The following is a 26,387-nucleotide window of genomic DNA, read 5'->3' as shown; positions in this document are numbered from 1 at the left end:
GATTTTTACCACGTGAAAATGTTTATTATCTAGGTGTAATACTTGTAGTTTTTTCATCTGTTTTGAGATTGTACCTACAGAAAAACATCTTCAAAATCACAGAAGCAATTAATAAAATAATCTGTGTATTTTCTAGATAAATCTGTGATATCTGACATGGGAGGGATGAATTCAAAAGAAAGTGCGACTTTAAACAGAGCCAACCTGCCTCTAACTTATGGAGAGCAGCCTCTCTTCGTTTCAGGCCAATTCCCAAATCAGCGGCGGAGGAAGTACGCCAACGGGTCGGAGTACTTCCTCCGCCGAAAATACTCCCGACCGCGGCCTGCCTCGTCGTAGGCCACCTGACAGGAGAAGCCCACGAACCGAACCTCATCGTCGGCTAAGTGACGGAAGATCTAAGTTAAAGGTCGGCAATGATATTGGTGCAGTAACGGTGCAATGGACGCCTGGGCTCTGTCCCTCCTGCTCTGTACAACAACAACAACAATAATAATAATAATAATAAAGAATAGGCATCATCTTGGAAACATCATTTTATTCCCATAATCATAAAAAAAAACTTTTTCAGACATTATATTCATCTTAAATGATACATTCCACTCATCATAACTGCCATTTCAAATCCACCATTTAACCGCATACTTGCTGACCTTTTTCTTTATACATATACTGTATATATACATATACTTTATATAATCACAAAGTACTGTATAATTAGACCAGTGCAAACAGGGGTGAGTATAAAAGCAATGAAAGTTTGGGGATTCAATACACGTAAAAGTGGCAGTTAATCCAGATGCTTCGTGAGGTATTTCTTACCCAACACGGTGGAGCAGCACTCCACCCTTAATCAGTTTCTGTGTTTTATCTAACTTAATGTCAGGTATCACAGCCGCAGTCACTCTCTTATTCTGATGGGGCATTCTTGTGGCCCAGGGATTTAAAACAATGCCCATTTAATTGAAATGAGTGCAGCTGGGGACCTTTGTTGCAAGTCGCCCCCCCGTTTCTTTCCCTTCATTTTCCTGTCAGCTCTCTTCGATGCTCTGTCTAATAAAGAGGCCAAAATCCTCCCCAGTATACTTTAAAAAAAAAAAACAAAAAAAAAACCTATTCGTTTTCTGGCTGTACATCACATTTGTGCCTGGCAGAAAAACCCCTTAAACATCTTTAGTAGCATTTGATAGACAATACTGCTGTTGTAATTTATACTGAATTAAAATCCTCATTCGACAAAGACAAAATACAGCCTTTTTGCTTCATGTAGAAAAATACTTTCTACATAAAAATCAGTTCAAATCAATATACAGACAAGAAAACCTCCTCACTGCACTTCACTTCCCCAGTCCCTCTGCCTTTCTTTCTCCTTCTCGCACTCTTTCTCTTTTTCTCGCCTCATGGTTGCTATGGCAACAGCCTCGTCGAAACACATGCTGAGGGGACTGTTTCTACTTGTTTCCCTCATGGCACCTTCATCCCCATCCCTCCTCCTCTCCCTCTCTCTCTCTCCTCCATCTTTTCCCTGCCCTGCGGCACCAACTCTGTCCTGTTCCCTAGGGACTCTTGGCGCTTTCTCCCTGCCTCCGTCTGCATCTCTTCTCTCTCTCTGCTGCTGCTGCTGTCGGAGGGTCAGGGCGGTGATTTTGCAGTGCTGAGGCTTCGGAGGCACAACCGGCACCGCTCTGGCTTGGTAAACTTTCGGATGTTTGGAGATAATCAGCTTCCTGCCTACTCCTCCTTGGCTACTGTCAGTCACCTCACACTTCGATTTTCTCACATCAGACCTGGCCTCTTTTAGTTGTTCATCTACACTTGGCAGGGTTCTAAGTTGCTCATGGGCCCTCTCTTTGTCATTGCTCTCTTTCTCAGGCTCTTTTGAAACCACTTCTTCTCTGTCATGATGCAGTGCTTCTTTGTTGGCCACATGCTTCCCTTGAATTGCTTCTTCTAGTTCACTTGTCTCTGGTAAACAAGTCTTTTTTTCCTCCAACTCTTGCTGCGTCTCTAGGTCTGTGAGCTTTTCTTCAGTTGTCTCCACTGATTCCTCCTCTGCCTCTGTTCTAACTTCTTTCTCGTTTGTCCCTCCTTCCTCCACTTCCACTATTTTATCTCCTGAAACCTTCTCTTTGTGCTCTTGCTCCTCTCCAACTTTTTCTACATCTCCCTGCCCAGGAACACCCTCGCTCTCAGCCTGCTCACTTCCCTTATCCACTATCACTTCGCATCCAACATCCTCACGTTCCTCCCAAATTTCCCCGCTACAATTTTCACCATTCTGCTCTTTGCCGCCTTCCTGCATCTCTTCTTCATGTTTTTTGTCAGGTATTCCCTCTTTGCCTTCTTCGATGGGATCTTCCAACATGTTCTCATCACTTTCTTTTATTTCCAGAACCATTTCTTGACATATTGCCTCGATCACGTTGTGTGTCCTCGTGTCCTCTCCCTCATCACTGTGTCTCTCTTTTGTATCCTCTCCAACACAGGTTTCGGGATGTTCCCTGGACTCCTCTAATGGAACGTCACCAATCTCCTGTGGTGCGCAAGAATCTGTGAGACAAGGTGGATAATCACTGTGAGGATTATCAACCACTTCCTCCTCGGCCTCAATTGTGCTGAGTTCATCAGTGTTCTCATTGCTTGGAAGTGGAAACTCCACAGAGCAGTGTGTTGGCACTTCTGAAGTAGGAGGCCTTTCTTTTTCACTTTGAACATCTTCCATGATGTTGAGATCTCCCTCTGCTGTTATGCTGCATATGGACGACAAATAGAGAAAGTTAAAATATATATAAGTGGGCATGAAGAATAAGATATCCTGCTTTTCAGATGAAGATTTGGGGGCTTGTAATAGTACATTTGCCTGCATGATATTTACGTAACATGCTTGCTTCAATTATGAGATTTTGTGGAAACTGTTTATTTTATTTTATTGGGGAGAATGTTTTATACTTTTTTATGTTGGGATAAACGTAATGTGTGTCAAAATGAGTTCTACTTATTTTATATTTCTTGCTAGTTTACCTTTAGAATAGCCACTCTGTGTTTTGTTTATAGAAAAATTTGATACTCAAGGTGAAAATATATGGTATATGTGTTGCTTATGGTCAGATCCATGGAAAAAAGGGGGTTGGCAGCAAGAATTGCTGCCTGCGCTAAACTCAGTCATTTTAAAACTCTATGTATAGTGGCTTAACAGAGAGCCTGTGTAAGCTATTCTGAGCAGTGGCCCCAGGTTGCAATGGTAAATGCTAATGCATAGTATAAATGCAGCAAAGTAAAGAAGTGAGTTTTAAAGTCATCTATCAGACCAAATAAGGCAAAACTCCTTAGTGCTTGGAATTCAGCAAGGCTGCATTGTATTGTTTATAAATTATAATAATTTGTATGGGAAGGAATGTGTTATTTTTCCTTTGAAAATACATAATACATAAATACATAATCTCGCTTTAAACTGACTTTCTTTGGAGTCATGTTCCTAGCCATCTGACAAATGTCTCCTTTTAGCTCCGGCTTGATTTCCACCAACTCGTAAGAAAAAAGCCTTTTTAGCCACAAAATGCCATTTGGTGCTGAGCAGGCATGTGTGCAGTGGGCTTATCAGCGCTTTCCTGAAAACAACTGCCTGCTGCAGCTGGATGAGAGAGAACCAAACAGTGACGTCGCAGGCCACGATACTGTACCGGAGCAGTGTGCGGAAAGACGATAAAACGCTCTATAGCGCTGAGGGGATTAAATAATAATTCAGTGTGTGTTTGTTAATGTAAAAATAGTAATTACAATGAAGAAAATGGGCATTATTTCATAAATACGTACTCATTAAAGCTTGCAGTATAACCAAGTTAATGTTACGAACTTAGCTGATAAGTTTGTCGTATATATTTTTAACTGTTGGATACGGATGTGTTATGTACACAAATGTAGAACAGGAATCAGTTTCACCTTTGCATATGTTTTTCTGGTTGGTCTCCTTGCTTATCAAGTGAATCTTCCTCTTCTCTCTTTATTATCTGATTTCCCTCCGGTCCTTCTTCATCTTCTTCGTCTACCGCTTCTCCCTGCTCCTGATTTCCAGTGGATGGTTCTTTAGAGTGTAACGTCTCAAATTCTCCGTCCTCAGCGCTCTTTGATTGCTCAACAGGAAGTCTACCAGGGGTGCAGCTGTCTTCTCCATCAGTCTCTAGTTCAAAGCCAGTATGATCGCATAAAATGAAATCAGAGGGAAGGCTTTGGAGAAACATGTTCTGATCTTCCTCACTACTGTAATAATTATCATCACTGTTGTCCCCCAGATAATCCTCTTCAGAGCAGGACTCCTCCGGTCCGTGGATGGGTGAGGTCATGTAAGGCAAGCTGAGGGACTTAGTGTGTCGGGTGGCTAGGTCGAGGCTGAGCGGCCTGTGTGGATTTAACTCGGTCTGGCTGTGGGTGTGTGTTTCGGGGCCTGGCTGCGCTTGCATCATGATTTCATACTCGTCGTCTGAGTGACCAGGAGGTTCGACGGAGAACTCGTTCGCCTGAGAGGTAAAGAGAGACAGGAAGTGGAAGGAAAATTTTCTTCGTGAAAGCCTTGTCAGAAAGTATTCACAAGTACAGTGTGTTCTTAAATCCTGCTCTTACTCCCGGCTCGCTGACAATTTAAACAGTAATCTAAATGAAAAAACAGTTTTTAAATTTGAAAAAGTGAAACAAAAGTGTATCTAACAACTGCAACTCGGTTGGACATGCTCAAATAAGTTTTACTCTTCCCTTCTGCAAACCTACTACCTCTTATGGATCATGTGTTAAGAAATAAGCGCCACCTTCAAATGCTGTTCAGACCTCATCTATATAGATAAAACAACACGAACCTGATAGAAACTGCTGCAGTCCATATGGTCCAGGGCGCTGCAGTCCATCTGGTCCAGGAATTCAAAGTTATCTTGAACGTAGCCAAACAGCTCCTGGTTGTCCCCTTCCACTTCAGTGGAGTTGAGGATGTCAGGAGCATCAGACGCACAGACATCTCCAGGCTGAGTCGCCGTCGGCTGAAAACCATCCTGTTCCGCCCCTTTCATTTCTGCGGATGAAATATACGCTACGGTCAGAGACGACCGAATGTTAGTAACGATTTATAAGCTCAAATTCCAAGAATGCGGGGTTAAAAGAAACCAGTTCACAGTAATTTCACAAGGACATTAGATATGGAGGAAAATATAAGATAAACATTTGTACCTCTCTAATAGAAATGCTCTAGGTAAAGAAAGACTGGGCCTGTGCATTGAAAGCTTATGGTATTTCCTTTCATCATGGTTATTCAGTGTTTGTAATTATACTGTATCTTTTACTGCTGAAATGATTAGTTGAATAAATGACTTGTCAACTGATAGAAAATTAATCTGCAACAATTTTGATAACTGATCAATGATTTGAGCCATTCATTAAGCAACAAGACTAAGAGTCAACAGCATGAGGTACAGTATGTTTGAAAAGAACGAGTTTGTATGAAGTTCTGGTCCAACCACGTCTAAAGGCAAATAGCTATCCTGAACAGCCACACACGAAGGTGAGGCTGAAGGCCAGCTGTCATAGATAAGAGAGAGATGCAACGATTGTACAAATGAGGATAATGACGTACAAATGAAAAGGGGCAGAAGTAACTGTGTGATAAATGAAAAACCAGAGCTTTAGAGATCCAACAGTTGTTGAGATATTTTATGCTAAATGTCAACCTCTTGGTGGTGCTAGAGGAAAAGTCAGGGGGTCACCAAAGTAATTAATGGACTCATGCTCCGGGGACCTTGAAAATCTGTTCCAGATTTTATGGCAATCCATCTGATAGTTTCGAACATATTTCCGTTTGGACCAAAGTGGTGGACTGACCAAATCAACCAGCTGCTTAAAAAGTAAATGATATTGATAACAGTCATTAGTTTTAGCCTTAATACTTAAAGTAAAGGTGGTCGAGTTTATGAAATAGGTGGAATTACCCATGTATTCATCGTTGTCGTCTCCATATTGGTCATTATATGCAGCATCTTCATCACACGTGTTGGAGTCGAGGCTTTTAGTTTCTTGCTCTCTGGACAGACCTTGACCTTCCATCCCCAGCTCTGGCTTCCATCTGAAATCTCTAACTTCTTCTTCCTTCTTCTCCTCCTCTTTTGCTCCTTCATCCTTTTCCTTGTTGGCGCCACCTGCCACCACTGTATTCGCTTCCACTTCCACAACTTCTTCCCTGTTTTTCTCCTCTTCATCAACCTCTCTGTCTTCCTCCACCATTTCCATTTCCATCTCTTTGCTTTCCTTCCTCTCCACCTTGTCTCTTTCCTCCTTACCTTCCACCCTGTCCCTTCCATCTTTCTCCCTGCTACGGTGGATGACCCTGTCGCTCCCACCCCCTTGTAGCATCCCTAATGCCAGGTTAGAGGTGATATGTAGTGGCACAGTAACCGTGGTGGGCCCTGTGATGTGCATGGCTGCTCTTCGTCCCACTTTGGTGGAGAGTCCCGGGGATCTGGACAGGACGACCTCGTTGCCTGTGACCCCTAAACCCTCAGGGTCAAGAGCAGTGTAGGTGCCCTGGGTCCCCGCACCCCCACTTACTAACCCTGTTCCCCTGCGGTATGTTACAGCATATTCGCTGCCACCTATTGCACCGGATGATACTGCTACTTCTGAGCCCGTGTGGGGGGAGCGAGTGACTTGGGGAGAAATGTTGGTGGAGGGAGGGCGCTGGGCAGAACATCTGGAACCTGGAATATAATTGACAGATAAGACCTTGGTCACAAACTTCTGCTTTTTTACACAGTTTAATATTTCAGTCTAAGTAAAACTACAACCATGAATCTGTATCTTAACAAACAACAGTTTCAGCCATCTTATCTTTCAAATTTTAAATGGGTTAGTTCACACAAATCGGTAAAAGTACTTTTTTCCCACTTGTCGTCAGTGTTTTCTAGCCATGGGTATTTCTTAGTTTTTGTGTGCAGGTTTGGACATTTTTGGCTCTGAAACGGTTGTTTGTGGAGTTTCAAACATTAAAAAATTACACCGGAAAAACTCAGCTAGAAAGGCAGATTTTATGTGTCTTTCAATGTCCCAGTTACTCCGGATAACCCACAAGCTTCACTGTAAATAGGTTTCCCTGGAGCTATACTTTCTACTCGTAAATATACTCCCTATGAAAACTGTCGATAGCATGTTCTGCTGAGGATTCAGGGCAACAGGGACATTGTTTTTGGAAAGACAAGTCCCTTTGAGTTTTTCAAAAGTTCATTTTTTTAATGATCTCAATAGCACAAATAAAGCCCACTCGCCAAGTTTCACAGGCAGATCTCAAAACCTAAACTCATAACATACATACGATTGAAACTTCTTCATGGTCAAACACCACCAGGAGGTACTATAAGTGAGAACTTTAACTTACTTAATTTTTGCCTTTTTTTACTTTTGGTGAACTGACCCTTCTGACAAACCTTAGCCTCTTATTACTAAATCATATGTGATTTGTGTGAGAAGAGCAGCACCTTCATTTGGATATAACGGGGTGCTGAGGGAGTCCATGCTTCTTGCTGGTCTCAAAGCAGACCTCTCTTTCTCTGAAACAGAAAACATTTTTTTTAAAGATATATATATATCTATATGAGAGTTGGATGAGAGGGAAGCTGTGAAAACTGATTACGCAGAAACTTTAAACCTCCTGTCTCAAACAGCCCCCAGCAACTTGGTTCTAAATCGAATGACTGATTTTGATTAAAGCCCCCAACATTTTTTAACCTCAACCTTACCATTACCTGAAAGACCAATGCGTTTAGTTTAAACCTATAAGAAATCATAGGTCAAGATCATCATCAATTTCCTGCTCTGCTCATCTTCCTTTCTGCATCAGTTAATTGTATGTATAAAACAAGAGGGCTTGCACTAAATCCAAAAAACATAATAAAATAGTAAACACAGGAAAGTCATCAAAATTACCATACAAATCAAAATTATTCATGGAAAAAGAGAAGGAACCAGGGTAGGAGTTATCGCTACTACTAATTTTCATGAGAAGGTGTTGAACCTTTAGATGAGTGTTTGTGCCTTCGCCGTGGGTCGTGGAATCGTCCCCCGATGTTGAATATGGACATCCACTTCCTGCCCTTTAGAGATCCTTTCCTCCTGAGGTGAACAAGACACAGACATTCACGGGGAAATGGTTTACATGAAGAATGCAGCGGTGAACCTGAACCCCACCAAGGAAACTCAGAAAAACTCGTTTTCTAAGCTGCAGTTGCTTGATGTCATGACATAATTTCAGCATGCTTCACTGTAACGTGAATACGTTACGCCCGCATTGGGCCTAACAAGAGCCTAACATTCTGCCTGTATGGTAAGATGATGAGCATCAATTTTGAATGTAATGTAAGGACACTCCCAACAAATGGGTGGTCTACTCACTTGTCTGTGCCTTCAATGATAGCATGGTAGGGTCTTATGGGCAGAGGACCGTCTCCTGGACTGATATTCCCAAAGTTGGGTACAGGCTGAGTGGGAACAGACTTGAAAAATGCTTCTTCCTGACCGGACACTGCTGTTGGGGAGGGGAGGGACTTCCTTCTCTCACTTGTTACACCTGAATACGGCAGAAGAAAGAGATGAGGCAGAGGTAAGGGTAGTCCGGCCTGTGGGCGTGTGTGTGTGAGTGAGTGAGTGTGCGTCTGTGTGTGTGTGTGTGTGTGTGTGTGTGTGTGTGTGTGTGTGTGTGTGTGTGTGTGTGTGTGTGTGTGTGTGTGTGTTCTAACCTTGCTCAGGAAACAGCTGAGGGACATGTGTGAGGATGAACTCCACTACAATGGACTGAACCCGGACCTCCATGAAGGCGGCTGTACCGTTAAACCCAGTTGCCTCAATGTCCTTTGACCTAAACATACAGATTGATTGACTGATTATTTATTGATTGATTGATAGGGTGGTTTATAACTGACTTATCTGTTGGAAGGGAAGGTGACAGGATAGAAAAAGGTGAAGAAAATGATTAAAAGAAATAAGGATAAAAGTGATAAAGAAGGTGGGGGGAAAAAGAAGTTCAGTGGTTTGCTCAAAGGTACTTCAGCAGAGATGGACAACAGCACACACGCAACACACACTGATCTATGCCACTGGTATTTGCACACCTGAGCAGATTGGGGGCCCAGACGATGGCCAGGTTTCTGGCGTGCATGTTGGTCTCTGAGGAATATGAGGCCACTCTGACAAGATGACGCATCAGAAACTCCAGAGTCCTGAAGGAAAGAGGGTGAAGACTTAAACCCGCAATAATTGTTTGTTTTTTTTTCCCACTTGGGGAGAGCAGAAAAACAAGCCGTGAACACAACACTGACATATCATCACCTTTTATATTGATATTGCACTTGTTGGCAGACTGTTGCCTATTTACACATCCAGTGGATACAGACCAACATTATCATTCATTTGGAGTCGTGTTTCTGGCCACCTGGCAAATGTAAGTCCAATATTCACTCTTTTTCTCTTCTCTGTTTTTGGTCTCCATCATACTCCCGAGGAAAATATCTAGCTCTAGCACCTAAATGCTCCACTATGTTCACCAGCTATTTGCTAAAAGTGTCCATTTCCATCTGGTGCTGAACAGGAAGTGCACAGTGGGTTTTTTAGAGCTTTTTCTCTGAAAACAAAGCGACCAACATCATATCATATACAGGGTTTTACAAAATGAAAAAAAAAGGGGGGTTGAAGTGTAATGTTCATCTCCGTAGGTATGATATCCAAAGTGATAGTTAGTAATTCCCAATCTCCAGGTTTTCTCAATCCCATACATTAGAAGTTTGCTAACTTCTTACGTATCTAAGGAGCAAACTCTAACGGTATGAACAAACAGGCAGAGAAGCTGCCTTAGGATGCCACCTTGTCCCCTGAAAACTGTGGACCTAGTGAAAGGCCAAAAATGAATTCAAACGAATCTCGAAGTTAAGTAATGGAGCTGAAATGTTAGGATACCTAGTGGGTGGTATAACTGCAGAGAAAAACCAACTGTTACTTGCTTCTTCAAGGAAGAAAATTCAGTGTGCAGCACAAGACTCTACCTGTAATGTGGTGTCGGCAGTTCCTTCAGCACATCTCTGATCTTTACCAGCCTCTCCTCCTCCAGCTGAATGGCCACAGCCTCCTGTAACGCAGTCGTGTGTTTGAATCAATACCATAAGACAATATATCACTGTTAAGAAGACAGTTGTTTTTTTTTTTTATTGCAATCTATTTGTTTGAAGTATGGCACATCAAGTCTGTATTAATTCTTCCGTTGCACATAGCCAGCGGTTGCAAACACCATACACCCCTGTGATCCTTCCAAAACACTCCATGAACAAACAGGAAGGAAATTGTGTGCAATGTTTGCGTGTCTGAGCTACTCACAGCAAACTTGTCATACAGCTGGTATGTGAGCAGAGGGTTTGGCAGCTCTCTGAAATAAGCTTTGCACAGAGAGCTGACGCAGTGGATGTCCTGCAGGTACACATCTTTGTTCAGGTCTGGATTCCCGTCACTCTCAAACTCACCCCTGGTTGTGGGCAAAGAGGAATTCATTTTAGAGCATGTTAACGCGACACACACGCACCCTCACACACACACACACACCTGATTAAAACTTTGTGGAGTGTACATTGAGAGATATAGGTTCAAAGAGAGACACACAGCTGCACACAGACACACACAACTTGCCGTAGTTTCTGTATGTTTGACGACACTCCGGACAACCTGTAGATTCCATCCACGATTCCATGATGCTCCACGAATTCACTGCAGCATCGCAAGACCTGAGGGACTGTGTCAAATGACTCAAATTAATGACCCAAATAACGACAGAACATTAATATGAATCATTTATAAACTTTGAATGTGAACATACACATTCAGATTTTATTTATTTTGTATGTGTGTTTCATATTTGGTAGTATAGAAGCCCATATATGTTTTGATCATGGTAAATATGATACTGTCACACTGCTATCTCCTTCCAAATTTCTCTTTCGTTCTACATGAACACCTGAGGAAGACTAATTGTTCCATTTGTTTACTATTCCTAATGACGGGCCACAGACGATGAACGCTACTGATCCTCGGACATTTCCTCTGGCATCACCATGACCTTTGGTATTTGTGGCCTTGAGCAAAATGTCCCAGCAACTATTGGACGGATTGGTACGAACATTCACGTCCCCCCTCAGCATGAATTGTAGTAGTTTCGGTTTCCCCTGACTTTTCACGGTACGCCGACATCGGGTCAAAATTTCAGTTTGTCCAATTCTTTGGTTAACGACCGAATACCCAGAGAGGTAATGACACTCCCGTCAGCCTCAGCGGTACAGTGTTTTTAGTGCTAATTAGCAAATGTTAGCAACTAGCAGGCTAAGTTATTATTGTGATCGTGGTGAATATTATGCCTGCTAAACATCGGCAAGTCAGCATCGTCATTGTGAGCATGTTAGCATGCTGGCGTTAGCATGTGGCGCGAAGAACTGCTGTACCTCAGTACGGCCTCGCAGAGCCGCTAGCAAGTCGGTAGACCGGTAGTTTTGTTTCTATCTAAAGGAAAATAAAAAGACTAAATCCACTCTAAAGGGACATTAAATGGCAGGATGGATAGTTGAATAATATATGAGGTCCTGAGAGAAATGAATTAGCAGTATTTACTCACAGGGCTCACAATATAAAAATGACAGTAGTTACTCTTTAAAGCATTTGAGGAGACTTGGTGTGGTTGATGCTGTGTGGTGGGAGTCTTGACAAATAACTAATATTACGTGTACTTTAAAAAAAAACATGGGCAAGTCTTTTTTCGGTCTCATGTGGGTCTGGTCACTGCAAAATGAGAAACCTAGCATTTAAAAAAAAAAAACATGACAAATATTCTAACCAAATAATAGTTGTCAAAACTTTGCCAACCGTCATCCTGTTGAAAAAATCTTACGACAACTCCGGGATGATGTTTCAGAGGATGTCATTAAATATTCAGAAAAACCCATTGTGTAACACGTCCATTTCACCAGATTAATGATCTGTCATGGTTACAGGAATAAGTGTATGGAAGAGAAAACAACACCTGAGTACAATACAATAGGACTTTTTTCGGAGCGGGGGCCATTTACTTACTGTCTTGAGATGAGGCAGTCAGGTGCTCGAGCAGATCACATCCAAACACCTTGTCTTTGGTCCCTCCTCGTCTCCGAACTCTTCGCATCTCTTCCTGTTTGCTGTTCTTCACCTCACATTCAGACCCGAGCTGCTCAGTTTGCGTCCGTCAGAGTGACTTTCAGAATTTATCGTGTGGCTGCTGGATTCGTTGACCAACTCAGTTAATTTGAGACTCAGTTTGTGGAGCTGGTGCACATTTCAGAGATTTGACCTCGCTGCCGCCGCTGCTGCTGCCGCTGCCGCCTCTGTTTCCTTCACTTCAGTGCATGTTGTTGGGTGCAGGTTGCTTCCTCTGTAAGGTGCGTTGCATTGGAGATCATATGTTAAACCTGGAGTGTTAGGACATACATTGGTTTTATCTTCCACTCTGCAAAAGGAGAAATAACAAATGTTTTGTTGTGCAAACACCAGCTTCACGTAACAGATAGCAATCTCCCCCACAAAGTCAACAATTGGCAGTGAATCTTCAGTGTTCATATATGGCTCTCCACTTCCTCCCGATGCACTCAATTTAGTTTTTCGAATGAAAGGCCACACCCTTGCCTCTGTACTTCTCGTATTCAGTGAAACGAGCCTCTTAATGTTGCACTCCAGTCACGCCATAACATCTCTCTGGAGTGGCAGACCCACCTAAAACTCCAATCTCAGCTCCTGCCTAAGGACTGACTTCATTACGGGCCGGGTCTGGCCTCCCTACCCTCATGACATAGCCATTGCGGCCCTTTTTTCACTGCAGCGGAAGTCGAGCACCGTTTAAGCTTGAACGTATACACTCACACAGACACTCAAACTCCCTCCCCATCCCCTCCATCTTCCCTGACACCTGCCACTGCTTGCCTTTTGCCCACCATCCCTCCCTATCTGTCCGTTTTTAGAAAAGACTTTCGGTGTGGAAACCCGAGGAAACAAACAAGTTAAAAAGCGATTATGAGCGTTCCTACCTTCACATCGGCATGCAAGAAGCAGCATAAAATGATGACGCAAGAAACCACTAAACTTCCCCTGTTAACTTCCTGAGTGTCTCTCTTTCTCTTGTGCTTTCTCTCTGTATGTGGCCCACAGTTTCTCCGCCTCTGTCGACTGACTAGGGAAATCAGTTCAGTGTATCTGTACAGTGCATCTATTTCCCTTTTTTTTTTTTTTGGCTGTGTTTGTCTCAGTGCAGGCCAAGCTCCATGTGTGTTATTTACCCTAACAGCAAAAAAAATGGACAGTAAATGCACATATAGGACAATTCAGCTGTAGACAAAAGACAAACATGTTTTGCTCATTTCCTTTGACTGTCTCAGTCGCACATGTATACTACGTACCAATACTAATCACTGCAAACTTAAGCGCCACACGGAGTTCTGCAAAAATAGCACAGACTACCGCACAGTACCTCACAGCAGACCACAAAGGACAACAAAGACTCAGAAAGCGCTCACGCACAGTATATAACGCAAATTACTACCAACTGCTACAAAACATTACCATCCAGTGCCATCGATTACCACAAATTATCCCGAAGACCCACAAATCATAACACAACAGGAACTAAAACTAGCAAAAAATAAAATCCCAGACGACCGCAGATTACCAAAAAGTATCACACGGCGTCTGACCACAATCGCAACAGAATGTGGTGCAAAAGAACGACAAGTACCGCAGAGCACCGCAAAATTAGCACACACTGTTGAACCATGGAGAAAATGGCTACGACGGAAGGTTCCAGGAGTTTTACAAAGCACTATTAAGAAAGACGAAGAAGGCTCACCATGACATGCCAAAAAGTACTGAAATAACCAAAGAATCACGTAGAACACCGACTATAAAAGAGCGCTTCCAACGAATTAAAAACACCAGTGGCATACCACAAGTTCCCAGAAAGTGTCATTTGTATATGCGTCTAAATCTTAGATCCTGGCACTTTCCATGCTTCTGCAACATTCAGTAAGCAGTGAATGTCTGGATATCTGTAGGCATCTGGATAGGATGTAATGTTATAATGGCAAAACAACCATAGCATTTAGGTATTGTTGCAGTTTTTTTGATATTCTTTGATACTGTTTAGTATATAGTGGCCCTGTGTGGTGAGTTTAAGGCCACAACTGTTCCTACAGCGAGTAATCGGGATAGTGATGCGCTGACAGTTTATCATGCGAGGTGCACATAACGACGGGTTCGATTTTCAGATTCACCAGCGGAGGGAATTACAGCTCCCAGCTGGAGACAGAGGGCCAATGCCGGCGCACTGACTTTTCACTCAGTCCTTGTCCCACGCGGTATCTGCAAACCAAAGTACTGTTTGGAGGGGGATTTCACAGCTCTCTAGAGTTCACAGTGTCGCGGCGCATTGAAATGATTGGCCACACAGGCGGAGGAAGCACAATAACCAGTATTTGCACATACTACATTAATAAGTACATTTACTGTACACACACTAGGATGCTGCACTGCATATAAACTGTCTCTGCTTATTATTTACTCTCCTCAGCCATCCGACTTCCTGTATCTTAACGTACTGTGTTTCTTGTGCCGCGTTAACAGCTAATTTCCCTCTTATTTTATCTTTAAGAAATTCGTACCGCTTTCTTATGAGGCACCCCTTATGGAGGGTTTATGAGCAGTAACTAATTCTGCTTTGGTAATAGTTAATAAATCATTTACCAATACTTTAGAGAGCTGTTATAAGCTATCAATAAGAGCGGCCTTTTGGATTGCCATGTTTTGAAAATCCACGTGGCTAGTGTTTATACCCTCTGTTTGGTATTGATACAGATTGAAATGTTGGGAATCCAGCGTTGGGAATTGATTTTGGTCCAAATGCTCCCAGTTCTTCTAGAAGGTAAATGGTCCGTCAGGGTGTTTTCTTTTTAACGCAACCTGGCAACTCAATCTTGTGTATAAGTCATAAGTAAATTAGTCATTAGTGGGTAATAACCTCTATACCTTGAGAGCTTATGAATAATACACTGGTTATGTTTGAATGCGTGGCACATGTGTCGAGTAATGGAAATGATTTATTATGATGCTCTAGGAACGATTTCACGCCCGTATCGATTCTGTCAATAACCTTGGTGAATTAGCAACTTTCGCCGTATTTGCAGATATCAGTAACACGGTACTGATTTATTTCCTCTGTTTAGAATTGATAAACACTACATACACAGTTAATAAACGGCCTGGAACAGACTATGATGCAGTCGTACGCAGGTTCTGAGCGTTTATTAATGTATTTACCGACAGCCGCAGCGCCCCCTGTGGTCATCCGTGAGTGGATGTTGTTGCATAAACAGATAATGACTGACATACCGTTGTCAAAGCAGAAATTAAATAATATGAATACGTTTTCATAGAGAACTTAGTCGTTAAACACGTTAATAAACTTTTAAAGTGTCCTTCTATCTGCTTACAGCTGCCCTACAGCGTGTTGTAACCCATTCGTCGGGCGCTGTGTAAACATTTTCACGTTTCACCGCGTGGAGCGCGAATCCTAGACAGTGCGCGTGTGATCGCACATTTAAGGTAAAGCCGTGCCACCTGTGGCTGCAAGGGAGGCTGCCATGGTAACCTCGTTTTCATTTCCTGCTCTTCCCTTGATGGCGGAAATAACGCGGGACTGACAACCGCTAGTTCCTAGCGTTAAAAAAACAAAAAAACAAAACAAACAACGACAGATCAACACTTCTCGACTGGTATTCATTTCATATGGAAGTACGTTAGTTAAAAAAAAAAAAAATCCATTATTATTGTTATTATTATTGCGAGCTACTTGGGAACGACACCGCCCGTACGAGGCGCAGGGGTACAAAAGCGAGCAACCCTCTCTCCGTAATTGTCCAAAAATCCCAAAAATATTCAATATCCAGTAAAACGGAACAGAAAAATCAGTAAATCGTCACATTGGAAAAGCCGGGACCAGAAAATGTTCGCCATTTTTGTTTGGTAAATGACTTTAATGATGAATTTATTTTCAAAACTGTTCATGGTTTTGTCTCGATTGATTTACGTTTCTCTTGTTTTGGGAACCGAAAACTGTCCCATGTTTGAGCTAAAAGGAGAAAATGCACCAACATTCAGCGAGTTTGACGGTTTTCCCGCAGCGGGGTCGCAGCTTGACTACGAGACTACGATTGTTTTCATTACCGATTAATCTGCCGGTAACTTGTTCAACTAATCGTTTAGTCTGTGAAGCAGCAAAAGAAAAAGAAAAGAAAAAACTGTCCAAAGTTTCACAGAGCTGACGTCTGCAAATGTCTGGTTCTGTTCGACCGAAAGTCCAAAAAACCCAAATATGAAGTTTACCATGATGTAAGAACAAGAAACGCAGCCAATTTTTTTCTTTTGAGAGGCTAAAATCTGCAGATATTTGGCAGTTTTTCACGATTTTTCCTTGAAAAATGACTCAAACGTTGAACTGATTATCAAAACAGTTGCAGATTCTTTCTCCGTCAGTTCGAGTCATCGATTAATGAACTAATCAACTAATATTTTTCGCTCCCAAAAAATATAGAAACGCCTGCGTGGCTGTATTCGATTCCTTTTGTGGAGTTTATTTCCTTTTACTTTCCATACATATGGTCAGTGTGTGGAGGTAAAGCTCAGCGTGGACGGGCTCTCTCCGTCTACCTGCGCAGCTCGCGCGTGTTCGCGTGCTGCGTTCGACGCCCTCCAGCGTGCGTGTCGTCCTGCTTGGCGTGAGCACTGACCCCCCCCCGACGGAGCCGAACGCGCGCGGATCGAGGAGGAGCGTCCGGGGGGGAGGGCGCGTGGAAGAGCGACGCGGGGGGGGGGGCAAACCGGGTGAGTGCGCACGCCCTCCTCCGTTTCTCGTCAGCTGGCGCCTGACCTGTCGAGACCACGCTCACCTCGTTTACTTCTTACTTGCCAACCGCGTGTCGTGCACTCGTGACAAAGACATTTCTCCGGTTGGGGACCAGTGAAGTTTTTCTGACTCTGATTCTCACTACGTCGGGCGTCGGAGCTTCGACGCCACAGGCAGGACAAACTGTCACCGCAGGAAACATTTCCGAGGCCCGGTTAAGCCTCTTCTCTCAGTCTAGCGTTTATTCGTGTCTGTACGGGTTTTTATTTAACATCGCTCCCGATAAGAAGAATAATCCAATAGATGCATTGCTGAATTACAAACAGCACAGGCTCAACTGATTATATACTGTAGGTGGGCCAATGAATACAACACCCCACTAAACATTGAGGGTTAATTTAGTATTTACCTCCTACTTCCGTATGGTAACACTGGTATGTACTGTGCAAGTTAGTTTTTTTTGTTGGTTTTACATATAGATTTTACTTTCATGCGGACACCTCATGGAGTTTTAGAACTGACACATACACAACCCCCCAAACGTATTGTATTAGCTCAAGAATTGCAGCGTAAAACCGGGCTTGTCCCGAACAGGGCTCCATTTGACAGTTCGGCACGTGATTTACATACGAATGAGCAAACGTTGCCAGTTTTCCTCGGGCCTGCTCATCACCTGGTCAGCAGCATGTGTTCACCCCTAAAGAATCCTGCTACAGCTGAAAGACTCGGTTGATAGACAGGTGATTGTGACCAAAGAATAATTACATTTCTTGCGTTTCTTAGTACGTCCGATGCATTTCCACTGTAAAATTTGACTGAAAACACGGCCAAGGAAAAGACAGTGGAGCCCTAAACCGTCCCAACGTCCTCAGTTTGGAGACAGACCTGTCATAATACTAGAACATTTACATTCACTTACAGTCTAATAAATCAAAGCTTTGTTTTGTTTTTTTAGAATCGCCGCCATCACTAATGTGCCACAGGTCACGTACAGAGGGGACACAAACCATTGTGGCCAGGGCCCACGATGAGCACCGCCCGCTCAAAATTCAAAGTACAACAAACTGCTGGCTTTGGCTGTGTGGCTCTGACACAGTCAATTCGCTACAATCCCCCCCGTGAGAGCTAAAACACACCGGAGGCCTCACACATTAGCAAAACAGCAAGTTTCGTTGCATTCTGCTTCATAGCTTGGGTCCTCTTGGAACCAGCGGGGGAAATCAGTCCCAGGTCACATTGACCACAGATTGGGTTTAAATCGTTTTCCGTCTCCCGAGGGTAAGTTCAGGTGCTGGCCCAGTTGGTCTGGGCTGTGGTGTGTTTCCGGTCCGAGTTTTGTTCGAAATGGATGGTTCGTTATGGGTTTGGGTTTGACAGCGTTCTACTGAAGGTCTGACAGGAGATTCGTCGGACTCAAAGAATAATGGATCTAAGTATTCGGAACCAGATCCAAAATTCTCTTCACTATCAGAACCCAACCCTGCTGAAACCCTCTACTTTAATATTATGTGTGATTCCTTTTGCTGTCTTCAGCATCTGGAGGCGAACCGCCACCGTGTTTCAAAGCCTCACGACCTGCCCACACTGACAGCTTTTTGGACCGTTACCACTCAGCTGAGAGCCCAGGAGGCCCAGAACCTCCCATTTCCCCAACGGACGGCCACGACCCTTTGCCAGGGCAGCAGCTGAACACGAACCAAAGTGGGACAGAACCCACAGTGAAACACGAGGGAGTGGCAGAGCCCGATGAGAACGCAGCTCCGCCCGACTCAGGCCACAAGTTTGCGACGGAGGAAGGCGACGGTCAGCTGTGGTCGTCCGATCTGTCCAGAGACGCTGGCGATCCAGGCTTCCCCTATGCCGGGCAACAGTTTGGGCAGATTCCCACTGTGTTCACACCTCAAGACGGCCTGAACTTAGAAGATATGGCAGCCAGAATTCACTCAGTGGGGAAATCTCATTCTGCCACGTCGAATGCAGCAAAAGTGAAAAGGCGAGCCAGAACATTTGGACTTAAAAGACCACAAGAGGATGAGGGACACAATGCTTTATCTCAGATTAACTCCATGGATCAAAGCTCGATTCCTCAACAATCGCAGCATCAGTACAGAGACTTTGCACCTCCTGTGAGGAGCCCGGATGAGGATCTGATGGCACCAAACCCAGCGGCCTCCTCCCTCTGCGGCCGCAGCCTTGCAAGGAGGACGAGGACACCCTGGAGGTCCAGCGTTGGCGAGAAGAGGTTCAGCTGCGCGTACTGCGACAGAAGCTTCGTGAGGTTCAGTAAGCTCAAGGAGCACCTGAGGAGTCACACGGGGGAGAAGCCGTTCAGCTGCCTGCAGTGCGGCCGGAGCTTCACCAAGCAGTGCAACCTCATCAGACACGCGGTGGTCCACAGCGGAGAGTAGCCCTACGAGTGCTCGCTGTGTGGGAAGTGCTTCACCCAGCGTTCAAGCCTCAAGTCCCATCAGAAAACAGCACACTGAGTTTAAAGTGGTTTATTTTATGCATCGGATTCCTGTGTTTTGTAGCTCTAAGAAACATTCCAGGTTTTCTTAAAACTCCCAAGTCTTTTAACTGCACCGGCGAACATGTTGATAAAACTGTTTAATTGTTTTAATGTTTTTGTTTAAAACCGTAATACCATAATTTAGCCCGGGGCTGCAACTAACAATTTTCATTATAGATTTATCTGATAATTATGCTTTCGATTAATCAGTTAATCGTTTTGTCTATAAAATGACAGAAAATTGTAAAAAAAAAAAAAAAAAAAAATGTCCACGGACCATGGCGACATCTTTAAATGTCTTGTTTTGTCCAACCAACAGTTCAAAACCCAACGATATTCCATTTACTATTATGTGTAACAAAGAAAAGCATCAGATTATTTTATTTGAGAAGCCGAACCAGCAAATATTTGACATTATCGCTTAAAAAATGACTAATTGACTGATCATCTAATCATTGCAGCTCTGGTTTAGCTTAAAGGGTTAAAGGGTGGTTTTAAAGGTTGACTACAAATTATGCGTACTTCGATTTTTTTTGCCGCCCTTTTTCCAATAAATGCTGTGCAGCTTTTTCTACTGCCCTGAGCAGCCACTAGCTTCCAGTCTTTTCTTCGTGGTATGAAAATCAGTTAGTGGACTCGTGAAATTTGCTTCTTTGGTGTGTTGCATGACACTGAACGGCAAGTCTTCAACCGGGTTACCTCACAATAACTAACAGCGTGAATTGAATTGGAGCCAATGGGCTGCCTGACGATGGAGTTTAAATACATTAAAATGTCTAAAACAGGGGAAATGGTCAGTATCTCTGATCTGCAGGAGATGGGCCAAAATATGCAAAACCACTGGTGCAGTCCCTTAAATGCGTACGTTCCCGTTTTTAAAGGCTCCCTCACTGTAAAATAATGTAGTGCTCGGAGATCATCTGAGGTAAACCGACGATGAATGCCTCTGCTAGTTTGGTCAACATAGCAATGTTACTAATGTTGTTATTTCTAAGAATTGTCTTGTGTTTAAGTATCTTTGGAAAAGCACCATCAGTCACATTATATTGTAACGTAACCATACAGTGATATCTGGTCAAACACGCGCTGATATTTGAGTTTGTCAAAGAGAGAAATAGTTGCAAGGTGACAGGAAAAAAGTGAGAGATACAAGTTTGTATTTGGGGAGAAAGCGCCAACTTTTCCCTTTTATAGTTTGCATCAAAGCTTTTTCATCATTTTTCACGAAACTACTGTAGGCAACAACGTAAACATACGGGTCGTGTAAAAATCCCAATAAGTATGACCCTGCAACATCTAATTGTTATCACTGATTTGCACCTCAGACACAACTAGGTGGCAGTCTAATAGACATGCTGCTGTTCAGCCTTAAATGAAACAGGTCACTGTTTATCCTGTGTGAACAACCCATAAACTGCATTTAAGGTCTCGTCGTGCAACACAAAACATACATTTGCCTATATGAGTCATATTTTATTGCCAAATGAGTATTAACATAAGCTGCTGTCTTTCAAGGGGAAAAAGGACATCTGCCATTGGATACAATATACAAACAGTTTTAAAAATCTGTTTTATTCTTAATAGAAATAAAATATTGGGAACCCTGTGAGATGTTTTTATGAATGTGTTTTTACATGTTTTATAGTTGTGACATGCAATGATGCACATTAGGAGACTTTACCACACAGACAGAAATATTAATGATATACTAAATAAAAATACATGAGAAAAAGAATTTAAAGTCAGGTTATTAAAACTGACACGTCACTTATTTTACGACAAAAACTTTGTTTAGGTCAAAAGGGCTTCGGATGACGTGCTTCCCACGCTAAACCAAAATCAGTCAAGATTTCGTGATGCTAGAGGGTAAACCATAGGTACTACTGCTACTGTCTGGCTGGTCTCTATCCATCCAGATACAGTAGCAGGTGAGGTGGTTCGGGCTCTGAAAAACACTCACAGTGTCAGAGTTTTAGTTAAATCAACGTGGAAAAAAAAAAAAAAGGATAAGAGACGAACACAAGTAAAACTCAGGGAAGCTTTGTTATTCGATCAGCAAAAACATCTGTACTCATCAAGGTAGGTAACACAAACTTTTTACACAAATATACAAAGACATTAAAAATGTTTTTCTCATAAATACCAAATTAGAACCTTTATCCTGTAAAACAGTGTGATAAAGTTACATTTTTTGCATAGAAAAGTAGTGATAAGTAGTTACTAGGAGATCACTGTACAAGTGCATTTTAGTTCCTCATGGAGTGATTAGGCTGAGATCATCAGAATGTAACAAGGGGATCATAAACAAGTGCTGGAGCAGCAGCGAACATGGTTCATCATGGTTCATGTTTAACATGTAAAAATCTGATCACATTCAGATCAACACTGACAACGGTTTTGATGTTTGACAAACCTTCCCAATGAGACTCAGTGGTTTTTAATTTTCATTAAAAGTTGAAGAAATGCTTTAACCCTCGTCTGTGACACGTTCGGCTCTCAAGTCTCACCTCCTCCACATCCATGGAAGCACAGGAAGTGGACAACACTAAAACATAGTGACGAAGAAAACAGGAACTCTTAGACCAAGTCTGTTTTAGATGTTCATCGGAGTGTGTTAATAAAAGTAGAAAATGACCACCAATTTAATGAAGCAAATTCAACCAAATGTTAGCGGCAATCACATAAGAGAGTGTTTCTGAAGACCAGACACTCAACTTAAAGGAAATTTGCTCCAATTAGAAGAAAATATACACTGAATTTTAGGGAAAACTTCATTTTCAGGAAGAAAATGAAGGAGCAATTTTACGCCAAAGATCAATAAAATGTACTAAGTACTTATAATGTGTGATAGGACAAACATTTTGCAGATGCTTGAATGTTTTTCAAAAAACACAGCTGAGCCTTCCGTCTGGTTTGGATGTTTTTCTCAGAGCAGAGTGGAAGAGCCAACATCAAGCACTCTGGCATATCTGAATGGAAGGAACTGAAACACCAGGTTGTGCTGTTTCTCTCGTCAGAAGACTGTTGTGTGCTTTTTCTTCAAGCCGCTATGATTAAGTTGGAACTCTTGACACAGTTTAGAGGAAACCTTTAAACTGGTCTCCTTTTCTCATTTACTGGCCTCACTTTAACCACTGGCAGTGTGAAACCTCAGATGCATGGGGCAGCACGTGCAAACGGGGCCGCATTACACTCCTTGGTGGGAACTTTCTGTGGGAACTTTCAGCATCAATCACCGGCATCTTTGCAGACTGTTGACAAAGCGAATTATCTTTTTTGTGTATTTAGTTCATGTATAACTTACATTACAGCTTGCCTTTATGTTTACCTGTAAGTTTGACATCAGATTGATTTCCCACCTTAAAAAGGAGCCCATAGTTTCAATGAATTTTCCATTTTGACTTTAAAGGAGGGAAACTGTTGGTGTAAAATATTCTACCACTGTTGTCAAGTTTGAGGTTGCTAGGATGACTTGAGATTAAACATCGGTCTCAGGAGTGATGTGTCTCAGGCGCACGTTTACTGTATTATAAATCATCTCTAATTTTTTCCACTGAATGTCAGCGCACAATGTCATTATTCAGAAAGATGTGGATAAGGTTCTTTTTGATTTAGTTTAAGCGTCTGTCTGACAAGGAACACAAGGTCAAAGTATCAAAAGCTATTTTTGATTTTTAAAACACTCACACATACGCAACAAAAACGATCTTCAGTACCCCTTGTCATAGAGAAGGCGCCTAATATACAAAACTTTGAAGGAAAAAAATCTACATCATCTTACAATAGTAAATATAAACAACCTTTCAAAAAATAATCTCTATTCCAAAGTGTTGATAAAAGCTTTTTTGTGTTACCTTGGGGACCGTCACACCTTCTTCTGTCACGCCTGGGAGATAATAGCTTTGAAAAATATCGATCTAAATCAGGTGTGCTTGATTTATGGAACATATGTGATACATTCACTTGAGAGATAAAATCAAGTGCTTTTACTTTTCTTTTTACATCGAATTTTCGAGAATCTTTGAAATGTGTCCAGTCTGTGAGTCTACTTAAAAAAAAAAAAAAAAAATCCTCGTCATGTCCTCACAGTCGGGAGTCAGAGTCCCCATCTCTCGTCCAAAACTACCACATCCTCCCCGTCATCTCCTCAAGGTGAGCGTGTGGGTTTGAATCTGTTACGCTTGGCAGGTGTCTGTCCCTCTTTCTCGTTCCTCCTCTTCCTCCGGGCTGCAGGAGCAGTCCATCGCCTCTCCGCCGTCTCTCTCACTGCCGGGGACCATCGGAGACCAGCTCTCCCCAAACAAGTCATCCTCCTCCTTGTTTCCTTCCTTTCTACCTTCCACCTCTCCATCCTCCTCCCCTCCTCTCTGCCTGCAGTAAGGTGGGATCTCAACCACAACGTACTTCTTCCCCCAGCCACCCAGCAATGGTTTCTGTCGGACGTCATTTCCAGTCAGGCCCGCTGAGAGAGAGAGAGGAAAAAAAAAGGAAAAAAAACAAATGGGAGAAAAAGGAAGGACAGTCACGTAGATGTAAAGGTAGAGGGGAAAAGGAAAAGAGGAGAAAAAGTAAGGTAAAAAAAACAAACACACAAATTCAGGACAAATTCACCATTTTTTATGATTCGGTAAATTATTCATGTTGACCTAACCTCTGGCAAAGTATAAACTCAAACCGGAGTTAAAGCAGTAAACCTAAAACCTATGAAATAACTATAGTAAAAGAAGGCAACAAAAACATACAATATATAACTGCTGCATAATTATACACAAAAGTAATGGCGCTATCTTTCCATTTGTTGAAGTGTGGCTACGTGCATTTTCCTGCTATGGACTGCAGATGGCAAGCAGCTCGTTGCTTAATCTGGCACAAAGCTTCTCAAATTGCTGCTTCAGATTAACACTTTTATGCAGGGTCCCTGAAAAAAAATCAATATAAGTGACTGTGGCTGCCAGAGGAGCAGGACTGAGCTGTTTCTAGGCCGTAGATTTTGCTGGGCTTTTCTGGAGGACGTAATCCCAAAGATGAAGAATGACTGGGCCAAAACACGGGACACCTCATCAACACCTTTGGGAGGAACTGCCACCTTTCATCTGAAATCACTAATTCGGTGTGTGCCACCATGTGCAGCACCTGTTATCAGGACCAAACTGTGTCAGATGCAGTACTGAGTTTTTCTAGTTACATTCTACATCAGCTGATTTCAACCACATCTTTTTGTTTTATCAGAGGTGTCTAAAATTAAACTGTATTTATTTTATATTACTTTGAATCACAAGTATTTTTTACGCCACCAAAATACAATAAAGTAAGAATGTTTACTATTTTACAGTAGTGGTATTTTGTTAGGAGGGAGACAAAGTTTTTCATGTTATCTGTGTTTTTTGGTAGCATGTGTCTAAACTAGAGGCACCTGGATTGCATCTTGTCCTGCCATGATCTCCATGACAAAAAAAAAAAAAAAAAACACTCACAGTACTAGCAGGTCCAGAAATGAAGTTTTAAAAGAGTCACTTTTACCTCATTAATATGTAAATCTATGCAGTCAAGGCACAACAAAATCTAAACAGATCATCTACTCCATTTGGGGCCCCTGTGGTTTAAGCATGAAGTTTCTATGAATCATTCTTGACAAATGGTGTTCACAAGAATGTCTCTACAGAGTCACAACAGACGCAGGCGTGACGACATCGTATTGAATACTGTTTATTTTGTAATGTTTATAAGACGGTCACTTTTTTTCTTTTTTAGAAGGAGTAAAGTTGCCTAATTATTAATATATTCGGTAATAATAGCAAAGTGCTTAAAGCACATGATTAACATTGGGAAAATATAACAAACACAGTGCAATCTTAGTCTGTGGTTTAGTTCCTGAGTTTGCAACAGCTTCCCACTGGTACTAACTGCTAAAAACCGTGTACATGCTTTACCAGCAACCATGGACGGCATCAAAATCAGGTGAAGTCCAATTTTTAAACACCACATTACGTGGGACTACTGTTATATGTGTTTTTAGCTCTTTGAAAGTGTGACTTTCAGGAAAGCCCTTTTTGTAAATTTTCACACATTAAACTTTTATATCAAAGATCCTAAGGGGACGTCCTCATCAGACAACTCACCTGGCAGTGTTGTGGACAGCTGCCCGGAGTTACAGGTAAGAGAACCGTTGTTATTGGTGCTAACAGCAGCAGCGAGTTGGAAGACCTCGGAGCGGGGCAGCTGGGGGGACACTGGCAAGGAGTGACACTGTCTTCCCGGCAGCTGCTGCCAGTAATAAGACGCCTCCTGTTGGGGTCCCGCAGGTCCGTGAGCAGACGGCTGGTTACTGAACGCGCTCCCCGGAGGTGAGTGAAGGTCAAACACCAGTGAGAAGACAGACTTGCTGGGCACATCGAAAAACTTGATCTTGCCCCCACACAGGTCCTCTCGGGCGGTGAATGGGTTGATCTTGCGCGCTTTGGAGGCTCGCTGAGTAGTGGGGGGGTTATAGTAAGGGTCCTGGACGTTCACCTTTCTCAATGGTTTGCAGGAGAAGATGTCTGACTGGCTGCGGCTGAGCCAGATGTTTCTTCTGGGACGGGGCGATTTCGGTGGTATTTTTTCATCCTGGAAACCGAGAGGGTTCAGTCGCTTGAAGCCCTGGATCTTCTCACCTTGAACAAAAAGATGGGATCATTTTGTGACATCCTTAAATTAAGTTTACAAGTTGTAAGTCTAGAAGTGTATCTTGGATTTTTTAAGAGAAATAAACAATCATACGGCGATATCTTTTTTCAGTGTTCTGAAGTGATAATCTAATGTAACCACTAGGTGGCGATGCAGGCTAAATCCTGCATAGAGTACGTAGATATGAGTTCATTGAATCCCAATCTTCAAATGTTTCCTATAGCACCGGAGGAGATT

At 42.6% G+C, this 26,387-nt stretch overlaps 3 protein-coding genes across 9 annotated transcripts in view; 1 reads left to right on the top strand and 2 right to left on the bottom strand.

Moving 5' to 3' along the window:
* Nucleotides 1-859: 859 nt before the first annotated feature.
* si:dkeyp-68b7.12 (rho GTPase-activating protein 30) lies at nt 860-16,836 on the bottom strand. 4 transcript variants are annotated; one of them, XM_040143093.1, is made up of 14 exons: nt 16,780-16,836; nt 12,127-12,497; nt 10,696-10,798; nt 10,390-10,534; nt 10,062-10,144; nt 9,135-9,242; nt 8,763-8,881; nt 8,419-8,593; nt 8,042-8,139; nt 7,506-7,577; nt 5,967-6,731; nt 4,848-5,074; nt 3,940-4,514; nt 860-2,750 (listed from the first exon to the last, which is right to left on the bottom strand). In XM_040143093.1, exons 2-14 carry the CDS (start codon nt 12,212-12,214, stop codon nt 1,328-1,330), a joined length of 3,981 nt encoding a protein of 1,326 aa, XP_039999027.1. In that variant the 5' UTR covers nt 12,215-12,497; nt 16,780-16,836; the 3' UTR covers nt 860-1,327. The 4 variants fall into 4 exon arrangements, with proteins under 4 accessions (XP_039999027.1, XP_039999026.1, XP_039999025.1 ...); XM_040143092.1 differs by lacking the exon at nt 16,780-16,836 and adding an exon at nt 13,110-13,165; XM_040143091.1 differs by lacking the exon at nt 16,780-16,836 and adding an exon at nt 13,110-13,161 and having other exon boundaries at nt 12,127-12,535.
* Nucleotides 16,837-18,002: 1,166 nt separating this feature from the next.
* On the top strand, nt 18,003-21,093 carry si:ch211-155e24.3 (uncharacterized protein LOC100150696 homolog). Its single transcript, XM_040143789.1, has 3 exons — nt 18,003-18,029; nt 18,166-18,253; nt 18,509-21,093. The coding sequence occupies exons 1-3, from the start codon at nt 18,003-18,005 to the stop codon at nt 19,381-19,383; spliced, it is 990 nt and encodes a 329-aa protein (XP_039999723.1). The 3' UTR covers nt 19,384-21,093.
* Nucleotides 21,084-26,387, bottom strand: part of tesk2 (testis associated actin remodelling kinase 2) — a 33,907-nt gene continuing 28,603 nt past the window's right edge. For all 4 annotated transcript variants that reach the window (XM_040143095.1, XM_040143096.1, XM_040143097.1 and 1 more), the window contains 2 exons: nt 25,604-26,137; nt 21,084-23,946 (listed from right to left, as the gene is read on the bottom strand). In XM_040143095.1, the coding sequence (XP_039999029.1) occupies nt 23,660-23,946; nt 25,604-26,137 (821 nt within the window). In that variant the 3' untranslated portion in view covers nt 21,084-23,659. The remainder of the gene's footprint in view (nt 23,947-25,603; nt 26,138-26,387) is intronic.

Source organism: Xiphias gladius, chromosome 14 (genome assembly GCF_016859285.1).
Source record: "Xiphias gladius isolate SHS-SW01 ecotype Sanya breed wild chromosome 14, ASM1685928v1, whole genome shotgun sequence".
Taxonomy (NCBI): domain Eukaryota; kingdom Metazoa; phylum Chordata; class Actinopteri; order Istiophoriformes; family Xiphiidae; genus Xiphias; species Xiphias gladius.
Note: the sequence above shows the minus strand (reverse complement) of the source record. Positions and strands in the feature narration are given on the sequence as shown.

Coding starts and splice junctions, on each gene's coding strand:
- si:dkeyp-68b7.12 (XM_040143093.1), bottom strand. CDS start 12,214: ATGCGAAGAGTTCGGAGACGAGGAGGGACCAAAGACAAGGTGTTTGGA. Junction 10,799..12,126: donor GACTGCCTCATCTCAAGACA/GTAAGTAAATGG, acceptor CATTTGACACAG/TCCCTCAGGTCTTGCGATGC. Junction 8,140..8,418: donor ATCATTGAAGGCACAGACAA/GTGAGTAGACCA, acceptor TGTTCACCTCAG/GAGGAAAGGATCTCTAAAGG.
- si:ch211-155e24.3 (XM_040143789.1), top strand. CDS start 18,003: ATGAGCACCGCCCGCTCAAAATTCAAA. Junction 18,030..18,165: donor CCGCCCGCTCAAAATTCAAA/GTACAACAAACT, acceptor TCTGCTTCATAG/CTTGGGTCCTCTTGGAACCA. Junction 18,254..18,508: donor TCGTTTTCCGTCTCCCGAGG/GTAAGTTCAGGT, acceptor TGCTGTCTTCAG/CATCTGGAGGCGAACCGCCA.